This window comes from Taurulus bubalis (assembly GCF_910589615.1).
Source record: "Taurulus bubalis genome assembly, chromosome: 1".
Taxonomy (NCBI): domain Eukaryota; kingdom Metazoa; phylum Chordata; class Actinopteri; order Perciformes; family Cottidae; genus Taurulus; species Taurulus bubalis.
This window is the reverse complement of record NC_136589.1, coordinates 12,920,667-12,940,851: the sequence shown is the minus strand read 5'-3', so window position 1 is coordinate 12,940,851 and position 20,185 is coordinate 12,920,667. Positions and strand designations below refer to the sequence as shown.

General features: G+C 40.4%; 1 protein-coding gene across 1 annotated transcript in view; it reads left to right on the top strand.

Annotated features, from left to right (window-relative positions):
- map4k5 (mitogen-activated protein kinase kinase kinase kinase 5) overlaps positions 1-19,891 on the top strand; it is a 32,261-nt gene extending 12,370 nt beyond the window's left edge. Inside the window, exons 3-33 of the mRNA XM_079220703.1 lie at positions 239-329; positions 1,262-1,326; positions 1,432-1,487; positions 1,568-1,615; positions 2,409-2,451; positions 2,561-2,633; positions 3,118-3,249; positions 3,472-3,534; positions 3,657-3,738; positions 4,387-4,503; positions 5,433-5,511; positions 6,228-6,299; positions 7,360-7,418; positions 7,578-7,645; positions 8,811-8,855; positions 9,213-9,255; positions 9,367-9,580; positions 9,830-9,915; positions 10,353-10,394; positions 10,631-10,715; positions 10,799-10,878; positions 11,174-11,234; positions 11,939-12,053; positions 12,182-12,240; positions 12,533-12,636; positions 13,014-13,191; positions 13,544-13,612; positions 13,741-13,833; positions 14,117-14,187; positions 16,511-16,566; positions 18,864-19,891. Of these exons, the coding sequence (XP_079076829.1) occupies positions 239-329; positions 1,262-1,326; positions 1,432-1,487; positions 1,568-1,615; positions 2,409-2,451; positions 2,561-2,633; positions 3,118-3,249; positions 3,472-3,534; positions 3,657-3,738; positions 4,387-4,503; positions 5,433-5,511; positions 6,228-6,299; positions 7,360-7,418; positions 7,578-7,645; positions 8,811-8,855; positions 9,213-9,255; positions 9,367-9,580; positions 9,830-9,915; positions 10,353-10,394; positions 10,631-10,715; positions 10,799-10,878; positions 11,174-11,234; positions 11,939-12,053; positions 12,182-12,240; positions 12,533-12,636; positions 13,014-13,191; positions 13,544-13,612; positions 13,741-13,833; positions 14,117-14,187; positions 16,511-16,566; positions 18,864-18,951 (2,537 nt within the window). The 3' untranslated portion in view covers positions 18,952-19,891. The remainder of the gene's footprint in view (positions 1-238; positions 330-1,261; positions 1,327-1,431; positions 1,488-1,567; positions 1,616-2,408; positions 2,452-2,560; positions 2,634-3,117; positions 3,250-3,471; positions 3,535-3,656; positions 3,739-4,386; positions 4,504-5,432; positions 5,512-6,227; positions 6,300-7,359; positions 7,419-7,577; positions 7,646-8,810; positions 8,856-9,212; positions 9,256-9,366; positions 9,581-9,829; positions 9,916-10,352; positions 10,395-10,630; positions 10,716-10,798; positions 10,879-11,173; positions 11,235-11,938; positions 12,054-12,181; positions 12,241-12,532; positions 12,637-13,013; positions 13,192-13,543; positions 13,613-13,740; positions 13,834-14,116; positions 14,188-16,510; positions 16,567-18,863) is intronic.
- Positions 19,892-20,185: the final 294 nt, after the last annotated feature.

Here is a 20,185-nt window from a genome sequence, read left to right as displayed (position 1 = left end):
TGTTTTCTAAAACATAATGTGTATGGTGTGCACAACTTTTGTATCATCTGACTCTCTTTTTTCAAGTGTTACTGATATTATGATGAATCATTAAACAAAATGTTATTTCATGTCCACAATCATTTTGTTAAGGGTTCATTTCTGAATGGAAAATATCTAATTTTATAAAGAACCAGTTCCCTGAGCAGAAAATTAAACTGTAACTTTTTGTCTGTGTGATTTCTTCCTCTGTTTCCAGGGGATGACTTTTCCATCATACAGCAGGAAATCTTCATGGTGAAGGAATGCATGCACCACAATATTGTGGCCTACTTTGGGAGCTACCTCTGGTAAGAGCCAGCTTAAAATACTCCTGCTTTGTCATTTTATACTCCGTATTTGCTCCTCTCTCGCAGCCAGTTCAAGGTATAACATTTGTGAAATTCTTACATTACTGTCAAAAGGATTTAACGAGCCGCTGCCTGAAAGTCACATTACGTATGTAACTACTGAGTCACACCTGTGTGTGTGAAATTGTGACTCAAACCTTTCGCCTGGTGCTGACTAGGCCCTTCAGTGCCAGGACGCAGCTCTTCTGTTTTAACGGAGCCTGTGTTTTGTAGCTGTTTTCTGAGAGGAAGTAAGGCTGGTCCGCCCATCACTGCCTCAGACTTCCAGCAGGTTTAACTGGAATATGAGCCTCTGATCTGTTTTTATGTGGCTGTTAGTCCAGAGAGATGCATGTCTTATCACAGCAGGCATGTCTTGTACAGTCTCGCCGCATAGAGCACAAATGGTTACTGTAAAATGTTAACGAGCGACTCACCATGCGTTGATTATTATAAAACTACATTAATTGCATTAGAAGAACCACAATTTTATTTGGGGGAATTCAAGTTTCCACTCAGACCGGCTTCCTGGCCTAAAATCATTTCCACGTCCAGCTGAAATGTAACATATCCTCCAGTGGCCAAGTGTCCACGTTTCATCACAGTCACACTGGTGGTATTTTTAGCTTTTTATTTAAGGTATGACATCATTTTTGTACTCCCCCCTCTTAGATATCCAGTTCACCGAGAGAAGCACGAACCATTGTTTATTTTTCACCTTGCTGATTAGTGCAGCTTAACTTGTTCAACAAGACACATTTTGTAGAATGTTTGTGCTGCTTAATTATGTTTAATCACAAAATATGTGGATACTTAACTAAACGCACTTTATTATATAACTAACTAGCAGAGCAGAAGTTCCTCAATTGATAATTGTTCTCTGATTTCATCAGTCGAGAGAAGCTTTGGATATGTATGGAATACTGTGGTGGAGGATCTCTGCAGGACATTTATCATGGTGAGCTTTTGTATGTAAGATGCAGTCATAAAATGGTTTAAAATACTGTACATACATTGTAAAATCCTTACCCTGCAAAAATGGAATGAAATTGTGTTTCAACAGTGACGGGACCTCTCTCGGAGCTTCAGATAGCATATGTCTCCAGAGAGACTTTACAGGTAATTATACTTCTTTTTTTATTGTTATGTTTTAAGTTTTAGTTTAACTCATTACTGAATACATTCATTCACCTTCACAGGGTTTGGGATATCTGCACACCAAGAACAAGATGCACCGTGACATTAAGGTATCGTATCTTTTCTACTGAGTTTTGTTCTCTTTTAACCTTTTAGAATTATCCTGGTCATGCCCATTTTTCTGTGCCACATGCAGACAATTTGCCTCATGCCAACTCAGACTCAGAACAACAATAAAAAAAGTCTAGCAACAAATCTCAAAACACGAGAGAACAGGAGGGAAAAAGAGAGGTGTGAGATTGACAAAAAAGAAACAGCAGTTGCACTGCAAATGCATCTGTTGGCCCTCAAGCAGTCCAAAGGTCAGGTTCTTTCTGATGCAGCAGCGCGGCATAGGTGTGAACTGAAGTCACAGGAAAAATGTAGCTGGGGATTTGCTTACTCGAAAGCATGTGACCAATGGTGTCACTTAGAGCGGTTTTGAGGTTGAGCTGAAGTTGATCACGCCTGGTGCATGCACCCAGACTGGAGCCTCAGTTCCATGTGTATCACAGAAGGTCAGGGTTGGACCTGTTATCTTTACTCTGCGCTACGCAGCGAGCACTTCCTGTTTCCTCTACTCTCACTGCAGGATGCCAGCAGAGAGACTGTCAGTCACCGCCAACAGAAACACTGTTAGTGGGACTGTCAAAAACCTGTGATACTGGTGCACCTTTACTAGGCAGCCTGATCAGTAACAGATCAGCAGTTAATGTTTCAACTAGACCAGATGTTACTGAGAATTTGTTACACATGATTGGCACACAGCAGCTCAGCTCTGTTTTATGATGCTAAAATATTATTATGGTCTCTTGAATGTATTTTCTCAAAGTAAAATAAATGTTTATGGTATTTCTTGAACAGGGTGCTAACATACTTCTTTCAGTCAACGGAGATGTGAAGTTAGGTAAGTCGCTCTTTAGCATCTTGAATCTCAAGGACTTGAACACCTTTATAGCTTTCAGTCGTATGTGGATATTACATAATCTGAAAAATCCTGTCAATCCTTGTTACAGCTGACTTTGGAGTTGCAGCCAAAATAACAGCCACCATTGCCAAAAGGAAGTCCTTCATTGGAACACCTTATTGGTGAGTGTTTCACCATCCTTAAATGAGCCAGTGGGCCTTTGACTTTGTTGAATAGGTGAAAACACTGTGGGGGGTTCTTTTTTTCTTTTTATATTCTAAGAAGCATTGTTTAAATACATTTAATCGGATACGCTGACGTTTTCTAGTCAGCTTTCTGTGTCATGTATTTTATCTAACAGAATCTAGTTTGTGGTGACAACATGTAGAAGTGGTTAGATAGACACTTCCCCCTGAAAGATACCAGTAAAAATTCTCACAGCAGCTGAAGTGTTTTTGAGTAAGACAATGAATCATCACCAGCTCCACGGCCGGTGTTCTGTCACTGACCCTGAAATCTAAACACCCTGTCAAAAGGGGAAAAGTAGGAGTTTTCCTACATAGATCACCAGGGTATCTCATTATTAATACCAGCATTGTTTTTCTCTTCAAAGAGGACCCCCAAACCAACCTGTCGTCACTGAATTATTATCCTTAATTTTCGTAGGATGGCTCCAGAAGTAGCTGCTGTGGAGAAGAACGGTGGCTACAACCAGCTGTGTGATATCTGGGCTGTTGGCATCACGTCCATAGAGCTGGCCGAGCTGCAGCCTCCAATGTTTGACCTACACCCAATGAGGCATGTCTTTCTTTCCTCAGAAAAGGATCAGTCAGAGCTTCCTCAGATGATTCTGAAGCTACATTTCTCTTTTTGTGTTCCTGCCATGTTTCATCATGGTTTTTTCATTACTTAAATGGTCAGACGGTTTCATTCAAACTATGTTAAGGCTGTTATGAAAATAGGATTCAGTCTTACTGAAGTATATTTCCCAATTTGAGTCTATTTTTTGTTTTTCCATAGGGCCTTGTTTTTGATGTCGAAGAGCAGCTTCCAGCCTCCGAAGCTAAAAGACAAAAACAAATGGTGATTGCCCTAGAGTATTCAATGTGCTGCTCTAAAATTGCTTCATGATACCTTTCACTTTGGTCTTCGAAGAAAATGGTGACAACTATTGCATTAAAACAAAAAATCATCTTGTTCCACAGGTCCACTGCCTTCCATAACTTTGTCAAAGTGTCTCTGACAAAGAACCCAAAGAAGAGGCCCACTGCAGAAAAACTTCTATCGGTAATGTTTCTTATTGGTTGCTTAGGCATACTGTATGGTAGATAGGAGATTGAAATGTTTGCAGCAAAGAATGCATTACTGTTTTTTAGCCTGAACCTATTTACAAGCATTGTAGCCAAAAGTCCTGTCTGTGTTTCATTATTTACAGTTAAGTTGAGAGTAGAATATTGCATTGCCAAACAAAGAAGTAGAGAACCTCAGTTGTCCCAATGAGCTTCTGTGTGGTTTGGCTGAATTTCTAGCTTTGTGTGTCAGAGTAAGATCATGGCCCGAATGGCTTAAGTTATTAGCAATTACTCTCTTAAATATTGTCAACAACGCCTCAGTCCAGAGGAAGAAGGCTGGTGCTCCAGCCTGTGTGCATATTCCAAAACAAACTATCTTTTAAGATGCCCAGTTCTGCTGCTTCTGAAAAGATATCATCAGTAACTCACTGCATGTCTCTGAGGAAAAGTGTCTCATCCAAATGGTACAGAAATCTGATTATTAATCCAGGGGGTTAAATTACTTTAGAACAGTGAAAGCCTCTGATGTTCCTTGTTCAATGGACCTTGTGTGTCAAATTTAAGAAAGTCAGACTAAAAGTAAACTATTGTCAAATTATGCATCAGTTCATAATAACTTACAATCTTGTCCTTTTTCCTGCAGCATGTGTATGTAGCCCAGACGGGTTTGACAAGGAGGCTCGCTGTTGATCTCCTAGATAAGATGAACAACCCAGACAACCACCAGCATTACAGTGAGGTGGACGATGATGATCTTGAGGTAATATCTGATTCCGTCACATCTAAAATAGCACCAATACTGTGAGAAGTTTTCAATTGCTTTGACAAACTAAGAAATACATGTAAAGTCTACACAGCCTACAAAGAAGTGATCAAAGAAAGACACATTGACAACCTTTGCAACGATATATATACTCGGAAAGATAAAAAAAAGAAAGTGCCCTAGTTGTTGTTGTTTTTGACTGTCTTGTTGCATGTAAGTTATAAAAACAGCAACATGATTGGAAAAAAACAAGCATTCCTTGTCCAATTTAACCAGATCTGCTTGTAAAACAGACTTTCATGCAAACACTGAAAGAGTCTCTATCAGCGGGGAATGTAAATATTTGCACACCATGTTTTTTCAGCAACTTGGTTAAAAAAAGGTGATCTTGGCTGAAGTCTGTTTTCATGTTCCCTTTAAGCTCCCTTCCCCCCTGTTCTTGATTCTCTCCACCAACATTATTGTTCCAACTGGAATCAACATCACATCTACGTGACAGCCAAAGAGGTGGTACGAGTGCCTTTTGAAAGACCATTGTGCTTTTCTCCCCCTGACAGCAGTAGCACTGTCTTGGTCCCCATGAATGAAAAAGGCCTGAAGGCTATTGACTGCAAGCAATGGAGTTTGTTGCAAACAACCAGTCTGTGGGATGCATAATAATGTGACGATGCATAGACACAGTACAAAAAGTATCTCTCAGTTCTCCAGAAGCTTGACATGCAGGTTACAGGATTTGTTTCTACAGATTATTTAAAAAGAGAAATGTCTTAATTGTTCTAAATTACTCCAGGCTATATGGCGTTGGTGTTATATAATTTGAAGGTGCTTCACCCTACTCTCTGCACTTGTCTTGTCAAGCGCTGCTCCCACTGTCAAAACCTATTTTCTTATCTTTAAATCGTTCTCTCTGTCACTCTTTGCCTCAGCCCCTCTCTGCAGTCAGACACACCATCCGCTCCACCAATAAACAAGCCAGAGCTGAGAGGACGCGCTCAGAGATGGACTGTAAGTAAACAAAAAGCCCAAACTCATCACCAAGATGAAGGCCAACCCCTGCTGTGCATCTGTCCTGTCATTGGTCAGCATGTCAGTCAGCCTGGCCGTGTAGGTTGATAGAGGCTCGTCGGCTTGTCAGAGGGTCATCCCACTAATCCTGCAGAACTGGCTGGCACTTTTCCAGACCACAGCATGTGGTAGTGTGTATAAAAATAGCCGGGGGATTCACGGCAGAGAGAATGGAGGTAGTCGAGTCCATTTAGTTAACTGTCCCACATCTTTATTTAAATTAATAATGTGAAATAGCTTGTCTGAAGGGGTCATGAATGCTTCTTTAGGGATTTGGTTCTCGGTCAACATACTACTGGATTTGGCAGAGGATCCATCTCTCTATCCATATTCAATACATTTATTATTTTACAACCCTTCAGGGAAGTTGTTGTGTGTCTGTGTTGTCAGTAGTTGTAGATAAAGTTGAACGCTGTGTTGTGTCTCATGTCAAAAGTTTGACTGTTTCTCATTTCATCATTTTGGGTTGATGTAGTAACAGTCCAGTGGTGAGCTAAGTGTCCTTGTTGGTTGCTTGTAATATTTATCTGTAGCGATACTTGCTGTGCTCCTTTGTGTTTTGTGCTTGTTCGTACTGTGATTGTACCAGATGCACTTCCTGTTTAGTTGTATCTATATTTCTCACAATTACATCTGACTTTCCCTCCTACATGAAGCAAACAATGGGAAAGACCAAGGAGGGCCATGCTCAAGTCCTAGCTTCACTGAGGGACACAGGGGGGACGCAGGTCAGTGACAGAGTAGTGAGACAGTGTGTGTTTGCTCAATTCCCTAGCTCACTCCCAAGACTGCCTGAGAATTAGGATTATGTTGTAGCACATAACAGAACATTGTGTTTGAGATTTAAGTGGCACTAATAAGGTGAGTTGATCTGCATGTAGTGGCTACTTACAGTTTATTTAGCTGAAATGAAGTTTGGATTTTGTAATATCTTGGTTCCTGTCAGACGGACTGAAATCAAATTACATTGTGGATGACTAATCGTATCCTAACAACAAAATGAAGTTTTACTCCTACGTCTCACCTGATTCCTCAACTTCACTTTCTCAAATGTATCGCCGTCTGTTAGTTACTCACCTCCTCGCTGTTATCTGTGTTTTAAATACTGCAGCACCTCCACATTATCAGCATACCTCAAGCAGAAAAACACACACTATGAAAGAAATATCTGTGGTCTGAATTCTTGAATACAAAGTTTCTTTGTTAATGAGAAGCCGATTATGTAGGAGTATTTATTGGCAGGTTGGTTGATTTATTTTGCCTTCATACCTACAGCAGGATCACTCCTGTTTATACTGGACACTAAACCAGTCTCCTCTGTGGGGTCAACTGTTTGTCAGAATGTGACCTCAAACCTAAACTAAGAGGAATCTGTTCCATGATTTGTTTGCATTTCATGCTCTTTCACCCATATGTTCCCAAAGTGAACAGATCTGGTCAAGTGTAATCTGTGTTTGTCTCTGGTGGCCGACGAGTCTTTAGGCTCCAGACCAAATATTCACATAGTATCCTAATAAATCAGTGGAGGACCTCTGTGCTGTTTTGGTAGGTACATTGCAATGGAAGCAGTTGATCTGCTGTTGGTTCATTCTTTCTTGCACGTGATTTTTTTGTTCAGTGTTTTCTAAGGCGCCTGCCATAAATGCACATGAGTACTACTCCAAAGGCTTTGTGTGTCTTTACGTGTTGGCCTTTGATGCCCTCTAGTGCCAAAGGTGTGTGTGTGTGTGTGTGTCTGTAAGAAAGAAAAGAAAATACAAAACTGAACCCATTTCTTGTCATTTACAGTTGACAAGCTCCAGTTTGAACCACCTCTCCGGAAGGAAACTGAGGCTCATTCTGAAATGGTGATAATCATATTCAGTTTAGTCAATCAGTACTGAAGTGCTACTTTCTAATTCTGTTTGTAAACAATTCATTTTGAAGTGTCAAAAAAACAAAAATCTACAAATGAAAGAATTACGTTTTTTGAAATTCTGTTTGTGTGCATGTGCGTCTTTCCACAGGATGTGAGTAAAGATAATGACTTCCCTTCCCCCTGGAGTCCCTTTGCGGAGGGAGGAATAACAACCAGGTAACTGGACCATGGAAACTGTTGTCACGGGAACTGCTCCCGTTTACCCCTCCTCTCTCTTTTCACACTCTCTTGACCTGTCTTATTTATTAGATTGATGCATCCCTAAATTCATTTAGAGAAAGGAAACTAATACATTGTTTAAGTTGTGTGTCTTTGGAGTCTGTTAAAATTGAAAATAAAATGCAGGGTTGAGTAACAACATATAGTTCAAGAAAGCAAGAATTCTGATCAAAAGGCTGACTGAAGCATATAAATGATGCTCAGCAATCTGAGTTTGAATTAATTCTGTTATGGATGCTCCTCACTGTCTCTCACATTAACCTGCTTATTCACCAGAGCTAACCTGTGTCTGTGCATGATCTCCCTCTCCTCATCTGCACTTTGATCTGTTGCTTTGGCCTGTAAGCTCCTTCTCACTTGTTCAATGTGCTTTGACTGTTTTTCTCCTTCCACTTCTCTCTGTCCTCTTTTGGCTATCTCGGGCTCTCTCTCGTCTTGTCCCACGAAGGAGTCTTCTCAAAAGCGTTGAGGACGAATTGTTCCAACGGTAACACTAACACTGTGTGTGCTGTAGTACCCAACCTCCGTCATCCACTCCACCCCTCGCCTGCTCCTTATCCCTTTTTGTAGTGACACCCCCTCCATTCACCATGCGTGGTGTGATGATAGCTGCAGATAAAAACTGTGCTGCATACATGAGTCTGAGAAAATCGGTCAGGTAGAACAGTGTGACGCACAAGGACAACAGGAAATACTGTAGCATTCAAATAAAAAGCTTGTTTGCTCAGACTTAACCCTGCATGGACAGGGCTGTACAATAAAGCTGTTTTAAACCTTCTCCAAGCCAAAGAACTTTGTAAAAATTGCATCACTTGGATTTGTCTCTAGTTCTATGGATAACAAAGAGACTGCATCAAAAATGCTTAATTTTTAAAACTAACAACGATAGTGAACATATTAAGTGATGAAATTAAATGCCTTTGTTTTTTGTTGGAATTGAAGCTCTCTAAGGTTTGAACGAATACACCCCCTTCATTTCCTTAGAGTCATGCTCTCTTTTTCTCTAAGGAGGGATTCTACGTAAACATTTGCGCCATTAACACTGCTCCCGAGCTCCTGAGTCTTATTTTCCACACTGATCGCTGTGTTTGTTCACCTGCAGGGGACACATTGCACATCTTGAAGATGCCTTTGAAGAAGTGGAGCTGTGAGTGATTTCATTGCATGAAGATTGACATAAAAACATTGGTAACAAATTCTATGTCTGTAATGTATTATAGACATTTTAAATATATAGCCCTGTATAATAATAGTTATGAGCAGTCATGCATATTCATAAGTCCTTATAACAGTAATCCTACACATGACTTGTAATGTATCCTACCACTTTTGGAATTATAACGTATTGTAATTCCCATAGTTTGATACATTATTATCATATACTATATGCAGTATAATCATATAGCGCATAAGTATGTTTATAATGCATTATGGACATGGGTGTCATACCTATATATGAATTGATGTCGTTTACATCTTTAAAAGAAAAAAACCTAAATTTCAGGTCAACTCTCAAGCCAGGGGTTCCTCCTCCTCTGCCTCCAAAGGTGAGCCCCCAAATGATATATTATGTTTTTCTGTATGAATTTTTTTAACTTAGAATCTTATTTTGTGCTTTGCATTCACATCAAACTGTTTTGACTCTTTTTACCGCTCAGCCACGATTAAACAGCTCGTCAGAGGAGCTCGGTCTTAACGACGAGAGGTCTCTGACAGTTCGGAGGTTCCCGAACTCTGAGAACGGGCCGGGCCAGGTGGTTCGCATACAGAGCACACCTGAGCACCTGGGCAACAAGGTGGAGCACTCGCCTCCAGATTTCCTCTCCGTCAGCGTCAGCAGCCCCGGTCTTTTGTCTCACGCCTCTGATCCCGGTGAGTCTTCAGAGATATTTACACATATGTATCTGTTCATATGTCTTTCATTGGAGTCTTACATCAAGTGGATGTCTAAATGAGAACTTATTTTATTTTTTCACAAGCTCTCAGTAAATCTGAATGTAAAGGTAAGGGAGCCTGATGTGAATGCATCTGATCTTTGGTTTTTAGATTCTGGGTTTTTGACAGTATGATTTATAGCTATATAACAAATGTAATTTTAATCTGCTTGCTCTCTCATGACAGATAATGATTCGGATGACAGTGTGAATGGCGGCAGCCCCAAGATGCCACCCAACCGACAGCACCGGAAGGAGAAAAAGGATTTTCCTGTGAGTCTGGAGATACTCCACAATATACTACGTTGCAACATTTATTTCAATCGTGATCAGACACACTTCTCATTGTTAGTTTCATGGGGTTTTAGGAGTAGAATTTCATCTGTGGTTTTAGAGTCTATTATTTTATATTTGGAGTGTTTCCAACGGCTGGCTGCCCTTACACTAAAACCTCAAATATGATGTTTTTCCCTTTGTCAGATCCAAACACTGAGTTAAAGAGGGATTTGTGGCATCCACTCATGTCAAACTTTAATTTTCTTTGACAGAACACACAAAAGAAAACACTATATTGTTGTTTGTTTAGCTCATTGTTGAGACTGAAGCTAAATTAAGCCGCTGAATTGAAAGTAATTGTTGCCGTGTTGTCTGTGTGTTCTGCATCTCCATTATTTTGTGTTTTTTACATTGTTTCCTCTGCTCCTCGTTAGAAACCAGCTATCAACGGTCTTCCTCCCACTCCTAAAGTACTGGTGAGTGAATACTCTGCTTTGTCCCTTGCAGCCTTCACTCTTCCCTGCTGGCCTAGTTTCATGGGCATTGTCATTAAACTCTTGTCTGAGCTGCTGCTGTACATTTTGTAGATATTTTGTGTCCACAGAGCTTTTGCTTCAGCTCAGCTTCAGCTCATTAAACCCTGGCTGACATTTCAGTGCCTCACTGAGCCAGAGGCTGTCTGTTCTGAGCCATGTTGCTTTTTTCATTTCAGATGGGAGCCTGTTTCTCTAAAGTGTTTGATGGCTGTCCACTGAAAATCAACTGTGCCACATCATGGATTCATCCAGACACCAAAGGTAAAGCTCCCTTTAACAAGCGTGTTACACAAACATCTTTTATTTAGTTCAAAGCTTAATTTTCTTTAAATGTTTTCTTCTAGATCAATACCTAATCTTTGGGACGGAGGATGGCATCTATACACTGAACCTTAATGAGCTGCATGAGGCCACAATGGAGCAGGTAACAGGAACTAAAATCAATCTAAAACCAATTATTATAACCTGGATTAGTTAAAAAAAAAAACATGTGTAACTCCACAAATGAATGTAGTTAGTAAACTCTTTGGAAACAGATCTGCTCGCACTACAAAGTAACTGTAACTACATATAGGGGCTGAGCTGTGATTGGGCAGTTTCTGTTCGGAGGAGGGGACTAAATAGTCAATTGATATTCTTTCTCCCCTTCTCGCTCCACTTGTTGAGAACTAGAGTCCAGCTATATTGTGATTGATTTTTTTTATTTATTGCATATGTAGCTGTTCCCAAGGAAGTGTACATGGCTCTACGTTATCAACAACAACCTGATGTCTTTATCCGGTAAGTGATGGACTTCTCACAGCCTCCTGCTTCACTGACCACTGTCATAACATGCTGCCTCTTTGTCTTGTGTTAACTAGCTGTCCCTGAGGGCAAGACAGTCACTCCATAGCTGCAGCCGTAAAATCACTGTTTCTTATGTTTGTCATCAGAGCCTCTATGAACGTTGTCAGCCTGTTCCACTGAGACATACTGGTCTCTGTAGGTTACAATGTATAATAGCTGCACTAGCAAGTATAGTTTGTTTATTGTATTAAAACGGATGTGCGGTCTGTTGTTTTTTTATCTTAAATGTAGAGGATCGGATTAGAAAGTTTGGGTTTTACCGTCAGCTGTTTGCCCCTTGGTAACCTCTGTTTTCTTCTCCTCTTCCCTTGGACACTGTCTATCCTCCTCCGCTCGCCTGGCTTGATTTGATATTCTACTAACTGGCTTCATCAGAAGGTAATCATGCTTCACATCATCATCACACTTCTGTTTTTACCCATGCTCACATCTAACCTATGTGAAACCTGCTTTATGGATCTAGAATGTGTAAAGGAAAATCAGAAAGGATGTTTGAAATGACGTGTAGAAAAGTATACCCAGTTCTTGTTTGTCATATTTAAAATGAATATATTTTACGCCTGGTTTTGATTGCTGCTCCACTACTGACAGCTTTGACTCATGAAGCTGATGATTGAATATACTTTTTTCTGCTGCAGGGAAAACCTTCCAGCTGTACTCTCACAATCTCATCGGGCTGTTTGAGCAGCTGAAGAAGCCGGGCCTGGCTGCTCAGTTCCAGACTCATCGCTTCCCAGACAAAATCTTACCCAGGTGAGACCAACATGTGTCAGAATCCTCCTTGACAAACTACTGCAGTGGTAGGGGAAAAAAAGGAAAACCACTGGCCGACGTCATCAGCTCTTTTAAGTCACAGCAACTTGACTGTTTTCTCTCCTCAGGAGGTTTGCCTTGACAACTAAGATCCCCGACACAAAGAGCTGTCACAAGTGCTGCATTGGTGAGTGGCCTTTGCCTCCCAACCCCTTTATTTTATTTACTCACCCTTCCATCATATTATACTGTGTCAAAGCATGATAAACATCTCAGTTCTGGGCGTGTCCCACTTAACTTTGCTGCAATGTTTTTGTTCTGTAAGCCCTCATGACTTTTCATATTGTGCGTTAATGTGAGTGGGGTTTGAATAAATGTACTTTTATGTTATTATACGTTTTCTTAGACCACATACTCTGTTTATAAACCTACATAGTACAATCAAGCTACACTTCGTGAAAGTGTTCTCTATTTCACAGTGAGAAATCCGTATACAGGCCACAAGTACTTGTGTGGAGCGCTGCAGTCTGGAATTGTCTTGTTGCAGTGGTATGAGCCCATGCAGAGGTTTATGCTTATCAAGGTAAATTGACTATTTTCTTTTCTCATCTTCAACTTAAATGACCTTCCACAAATTTCCCTAGTAAGACTAGGTGATTTTACTACAAGGTTGTGCTATAATATATATATATATATATATATATATATATATATATATATATATATATATATATATATATATATATATATATATATATATATATATATATATATATATATAATTTATTATCTCTGAGGAGCCCATCTGTAGTTACATTTTATAATATAGCTGGAAATGTCCATTGCTCTGAAACTCGGATTATTTTTTTGTGTGGCAAAAACACAAAATTGCCACTAGCTTTACACATCAGAACCCCATTGACACAAACCCCATGTGTTGGTGCTCTCTTTCTCCTGCAGCACTTCGACTTCCCTCTTCCCAGCCCACTGAAAGTGTTTGAGATGCTGGTGGTCCCAGAGCAGGAGTATCCTCTAGTGTGTGTGGCCATCAGCCAAGGCAGCGAGCCAGGCCAGGTGGTCCGCTTTGAGACCATCAACCTTAACTCCTGCTCCTCCTGGTTCACAGAGATTGGAACAAGTAGGTCAAGTGTGTACTCGTCTTGTGGAGATGAACACCATGAAGTCAATACAAAGACAAGTTGTCTATTAGCAGTAAACTCCTCAGAATGCAATGGCAGCCTCACGTCTTTGTGGCTTTTGTGCAGTTTGAACATTCAGGCACATAACATTAGATGGCATGGCTTTTTGTTTACTTACTAGTCTAAAGCATAGACTGTGTGTGTGTCTCTCTATCTCTCTATCTCTCTCTCTATCTATATATATATATATGTATATGTGTGTGTGTGTGTGTGTGTGTGTATATATGTATATGATGGTATGGCCATGATCTAGAACAGTATTGTTAATGTTGTACCTTTTCCTTCCAACAGCTCATCAGCAGGTGGATGCAATCCACGTCACCCAGCTGGAGAGAGATACAGTATTGGTGTGTTTAGACCGTAAGTACAATCTCTTCATCAGCTTGGACCAGAATCTGTACAAGCGCAGCGTCTTATGTACAGTCTGGATGGATGTATCTATGTTCTGCCACATAATTTTTACAGCCTTTTATTGTTTCTCTCCCCAGAAAATTTGAAGATTGTTAATCTCCAGGGCAGACTGAAGTCCAACAAGAAGCTGGCATCTGAGCTCAGCTTTGATTTCTGTATCGGATCAGTTGGTAAGGTTTTAGACAAAGTCTTGGATTATACACTCTGTCTTTAGTGCTGCAAGTTATTCTGTGTAATACCTCACAACAAAACATCCTTACCTTGAAGGGAATTATACCAAAAAACTCCCAGCATGACAGAAAAGGGTAGTTTCATATCCAGCAAAGTTGCAGGTTACATTTACAATGGGGCTTTTTGTAAACTCAAAATGAATCACGTTGTTCCTCTTCATGAAGCTGGCAGTGTTTCAGTGGCTTCCTTGACACATGGCCTCTTACCTTTCTTTTCTGACAGTGTGCCTTCAAGACAGCGTCCTGGCCTTCTGGAAACATGGCATGCAAGGAAAGAGCTTCAAGTCTAACGAGGTAAAAATAAATAAAAAGTCTGACCATATGACTACAGTATTGAAATACAAATTCACAAAAACGTCTCGTTTTGATACTATACCATTGTATTGCATCTGTAGTATAGTATATCTAAAGTATATTAGCCTCACCTCTTCAGGGGAGGAACCCCAAGTGATATGGGTAAAATATGTTTAACTAATAGATACCACCATCAAACTTTCCCAGTTTACTTTAAGAAGAGTATAATTAGTTCAAGTTTTATGGAATTTTATGTTTGCTTATGCAAGTGAGGCATTATCTGGTTATAACCTTTGGTGAATTTAGGAGAATTCACAGTAGTAAAATATACACTTAAATGTATAATTTGGACGTTTTCTTTCCACTCGTCTGAAAGGCTGCATGACAAACAACATTTTAAAATGAAAGATTAGTACATCTTAATGGGTTGCCAGTGACAAAAGAGGAGAAGCTGTTGTCACTTCTCTGAATGTAAGCTTGTTTGTTCTACACACGAGAACACCTCTGGCTCTGAGAGCTGGCTGTTTATATGCGTTGCGACATGCTTTAGGTGATCCCAGGAGATTAGACCTCAGGTGAAGCCAGACACGGTGTCTTTGTGTCAGGGCGAGGTAATGAATTTGTCCCCCTTTCACGGAGGGATTCCATGTGAACCTGATCACGAGTGGTGCCCAGCAGCAGAATAAAAGTTCAAGAGATCACATGGAGGTGAAGCATTCTGTTTTTATGAAAAGTGATACGGCGATCGAGGCCCCCCTTTTTGAAAGCTTGCCGTGTCACACGTGGTCCCGTGGCACTCGGGTGAAACCAGCCCAGCTTGACGGTTCTCCCACAGCAAGGATTTTTGAAATGTCAGCTGCCATGCAAAATTCATGCTCAATCATAAACGAAACCTGTCACACGTCAGGGAGCAGCACTAAATAATTCAGCCTTTGTCTCGTTATGATTCCTCCCAAAAGCGAAGGCATTCAAGTGGCAGGCCTGTTGATCCGTGCCCGCTTTGGCGGGTGCTTCTCTGAACACCCGAGACCTTGTTCTCGTTTAGACTTAAACAGATCAGATCTCTCCCGAGGCCAAGAAATTACACCTAGCAGGTGTCACACGTAGACTATCTCCCATCTGTCGGCAACTTTTCATGACATGTCAACCCGTGAGAGTGCGTTTTGAAGGGGCCTTTTGTTCTGTACACCGCAAAGTGTCGGGCTGCATCTTGTGTCTCAGACAAGTCAGCTCCAGGATTGTACACGGTGACACAGAGTCCCGAGAGACGGCACTCGGTTACCTGCAGTCTGTTCAAAAACATGAAGACATTTTTTTGCTGAAGACACAACAAGTGATCCCAATGTAAACGGTCACCGCGTCACCAAAATTCCAAACACAGGCCGGCAACTTTCTGGCTCTGAAATTGATTGACAGATCTTTCAAAATACACTAAACAACAACTAGATAATAATAATAGTAATGTTGCTACTAGAGGTTTATGCCAGTAATTTTGATTTGTTAACAGCAGGACAGCTGTGCTAATTATAATCATCTTTTTATTATTAAGATAAAATCAACTAAAATTATATATGCGTTATTTCTATAGTTGAAAACACATACTGGGCTTGCCTTTTTTTAAATATGTACACAGAAATTAACCAATTTAATTACAATTGTTTATTTTATCGCTCTAAAACTGGGCAGACACTGTACAGAATAGGCAGAATTTTAATCCGGGATTGGTCACCCTCGTACAAAAATTTGGTTTGCTCTCTTGCAATATGAGCAATTCCACCATTTTATTTTCCAAATGGCTGCTGTCAAAGAATTGTTATAAACTGAAGTGAGCTTTTATTATTTTACATGTCGTGGACCAAATTGTCTGTATCTTCCAAGTTTTCTGCTCATTTCTTTAAATTTATTTTATTTTAGTACAATTGTACAGCAGCCTTTGTATTATCATTTAAATAGTTGAGGGTGTGGTCATCTTGTTTAAATAAGATTTATTTGAATGGTCAGTGGGCATGTGTATAATCAGTATGAGGACCCACATTTGAACTGAGTGATTGATCCGTACAGTTTGAGCATAGAAGTCATGTGTTTTGTCTCTGCCGAAAGGCCAACTAATGAGTGCAGTGTCAGTAAACGTGACGTATACAATTGGTTTAAAAACATAGTGTTTGCCAAGACAGGAGTCACCCACGGCAAAGATTTAGAAGTATGCTCTCATAGTATAAAAATACTTGTTGATTCATGTGTTTTTAATGCCCCCTTGGCTCCACCAGTACGTCAGATACACAGAAAACCAGTTGTCAGTTGTGTTTTTCTTTTCATTCCCCAGGTGACCCAGGAGATTTGTGATCCAAGCAGAGTCTTCCGCCTCCTCGGATCTGACAGGTTGGTACAGAGATATTTCCATCTTGAGCTGCATCAGTGCAGGCGAGTGATCAAACGCAAAAATCTCAAAGGGCCTCTACGGCGCATCACCTCATCAACAAACAGGATTACAGCTAGTGTCTCACGCTACCTCCTCACTTACCCCGTTTATCTGTCTTTTCAATACCGCTGTTGGTATAATTGATCAGCCCCTTGATATCAGGCACCCGTGTTATGACTGTCCTCCTTCAGGTCTTATTCCCAGCAAACAAACCACCAAACAACCCGCTCACCTGCTGTGTTGTGAGCACACAGCTCTCATCGCCTGCTGCTTCTGGTGCATCTCTCACTCCGCTGCTCTCTACCTGCCTCTCCTCGCTCTATTTTTACTCTTGAATTCTCTCCATTTGTTCTTAAGATTTTGCTTTCAGATGACTCTAAACCCAGCTGTTGCTGAAGGCACCCCTGACATCACACATACACACACACACACACACACACACACACACACACGCGCACGCGCACGCGCACACACATTTGTTGCTTCAGTAGCTCTGGTGGCTGAAGGCCAAGTTAAATGTTAGACACCTTGCTATTAGTCACACCCCTGTTAATGTTTTAGATGTGTCAATACATCGTTTATATATATATATATATATATATATCGTTTAGTTAGGCTGACCAATAGTCCAAAAACCCAAAGTTAATCAGTTAACCATCACATAAGAGGAACAAAACCCCATTAACCTGCATTAACTGATGCAGGGCTGCAACTGATGATCACTTTCCTTATTGATTAATCAGGTGGGCTATTCTCTTAATGACTAGATAAATGGCATAAAACAGACAAATGCAGTCCTCACAATCCTCACATTTGAGAAACCGGGACCAGTTAAAGTTTGCTTTAAAAGTGGCTAAAATTATGGAAATACTATTAAAATAGTTGCAGATACTTTTTTATCGTTAATCGACTAACCGTTCAAACTCTCTACTGATGTCCTGATTGTTGGTTTTGAGCTGCAGACGCAGTAGGATGTGATTTAGCTCCCTACCACTCACTCACTCATATACAGTATAGAAACACACACAGACAGGGTCGCAGAGCGTACTCAGTGAGGCTCTCCCAGCTCAGTCAGTGACTCCCGATGAAGCCACCATGCCTGTGGCACCGGAGCAAGGCCTCTCTCTGCCCAGCCCGCCATGTTTTATTCACCGCCGCCCGGGCACTGCCAGCCTGGTTTGAGTGTCTCTCCATGCCTCTGTAATTTCATCTGATGGAACGGACAGTATGGGCTGTAGCTTCCCTGCTCAGCTATCACGACCACATGGCATCTGAAGATGCAGCCGCTGACGTCCTGATCTGACTGTGACGTTAGACGCGGACGGTTTACCGTGAACTGTCCTCTGAGTAGATCGATACCATTAACATGACGCTTTGAGTTTTGACATTGGTTGTTAATGCAGGTAAATTAGCAGCATTTCTTCCCCTATTTACTTAAAGTAAGCTTTTACATTTCATTGGCAAAAGTCAGCCCCCTAACCTCATAGTATTTCGTCAATATCTGTCATTCTGGAGAGACATTTGTTTTATTTGGCAATCGGTCAAATCTTTCAAGGATAAATCTCTGATAAACGGTTTTCTACTTTCCAGGCAGCCGTTGTTTTCCATTTATTTACAGACAAAGTTACGTTGACATAACTGACCTTTTTAAAATAACACTGACATAATGTGCAGCATGGCAGCTAGAATAAAAACATTCTACTATCTAAAAAGCTATGGTATGCAAATAATCTGTAGGAAAGGAATAGTTTGATGCTTGAGGGAATATGCTTATTCTCTGTCTTACAGGTTGTAAAATGACATGATTGATACCAAATGATACAATGTTATACATCATTATATTTCTTACACAGCAAAGTTTAAAAAGTTGTGTTTTTAAATTCCTGGTCGGGTTTTTATAAAAAAAAGTCACCTTTTTGAACAGAACAATGGTCGATGTTTCCAGTCTTTATGCTAAGCTATCCGGCTGCTCACTCTAGTGCCAATTGATACCATATATGGGTGATATCAATCTTCTCATCTAACTCGCAGGAAGAAAGCAAATAAGTTTATTTCCCAACATGTTGAAGTATTCCTTAATGGACATGTGATTTATAGTAAATGATAAAACCTATCAACTTCCTTGTTGACAATAAACTTAAGTTGCAGCCTTAATTTTATGTTCCAACAGGTACCACGGCCGCCATCTTTTAGTAGTTCTGTGTGATGTTCTAACTGTGGTGTCTGTGTTTTTTTTTTGTGTCTTTTTTTTTTGTAGGGTGGTAGTTTTGCAGAGCCGACCCACAGACAACCCCACGGCCCTCAGCAACCTCTACATTTTAGCAGGTCATGAGAACAGTTACTGATCCTCCCCCAGAGAAAAGTGGATAAGATGCCTCAGTTTTGTTTGGGAGAAAACTCCAGACGTTCACGTCAGGTTCTGTGTCGAGGGAAACTGGTTTAAAACAGTTATTGGGAGCTTTTGTTACTGATCACGGGATCGACAGGTCAGTAAAAAGAGGAGCCTCTTCAGTCTGGATTCATGAGTAGCCTTACACCAGCAACACGTTCATCACCAGCAACATGTTCATCACAAGCAACAAGGACACCGTTATGAGCACAAAGTGGAGAGCCAATGACAGCTGTTATGGACATTATGGACTGAGTTACAAACAAGTTATCTAGCGGTATTATTGACAAAAGTGCCATTCAAAATTCACAATAATTTGTGATTGTATTAGCAACACAGTGGGAGATTTATTGTGTTATCACCTGTAACATGTCTCATAATCAATGCCAGTGGCAACCGTTAGTAGGCTTGAGAGGAGAATTTACAAGCTCTGTAGTCAAACTAATAGCTCTGTTTAAACAGAAACCCAAGTGCATTGTGGGTTATTTAAGCAATATTTATTAACCTCATGCTAAGTGATAGGGTATGTTTGATTTACGGGCCGTATTAACAGACAGTGCAGTCCTGCTGCGTGAGGTTTAACTACCTAGTGAACCGTTCTTGAGAAGCTTTGGGTTATTTTTTACTGCTATGTAATATAGTCGCATCTCTCCTGCTCTGCTGCATTTTTAGAAGTTGGATATAATGTACATTTTTTTTCTTTACTTTCATCTTTTATAGACCTTTTACTTCTCATTATTTGCACCATGTAAGCACTTTTGTACATTTTTTTTATTTAAAATAAAATGACAAAATGAGGGACAATGCTAGGTTTTGCTAACATCTTTGCATTCCCTTCGCAAAATGTTTAATGTATGCTGTTTTTTTTTTTTTTTAAATAAAAAAAGTTGTTAACAAGTTAACATGAATGGACTCTGGTTTATGTTTTGTGAGATTGGATTGATGCAACCAAGATGAGTTACTCCTCAGTGATGACGAGGGTCCGATGGGAGGAACTGAGGAATACAGGTGAGTATTAGTTTCTATTATTTCAACGTTTAGTCTGCCGTTCCTCTGACAGCATACACCTGCAGTAATTAGTCTCGGTGTGACAGGACAACATGCTAAGTGTACATTTTACTCATGTCATGTGATGTCACCGATTTGGTTGTCTTGATCATCGCCAAAAACATGAAATGGACTCAAAAGCG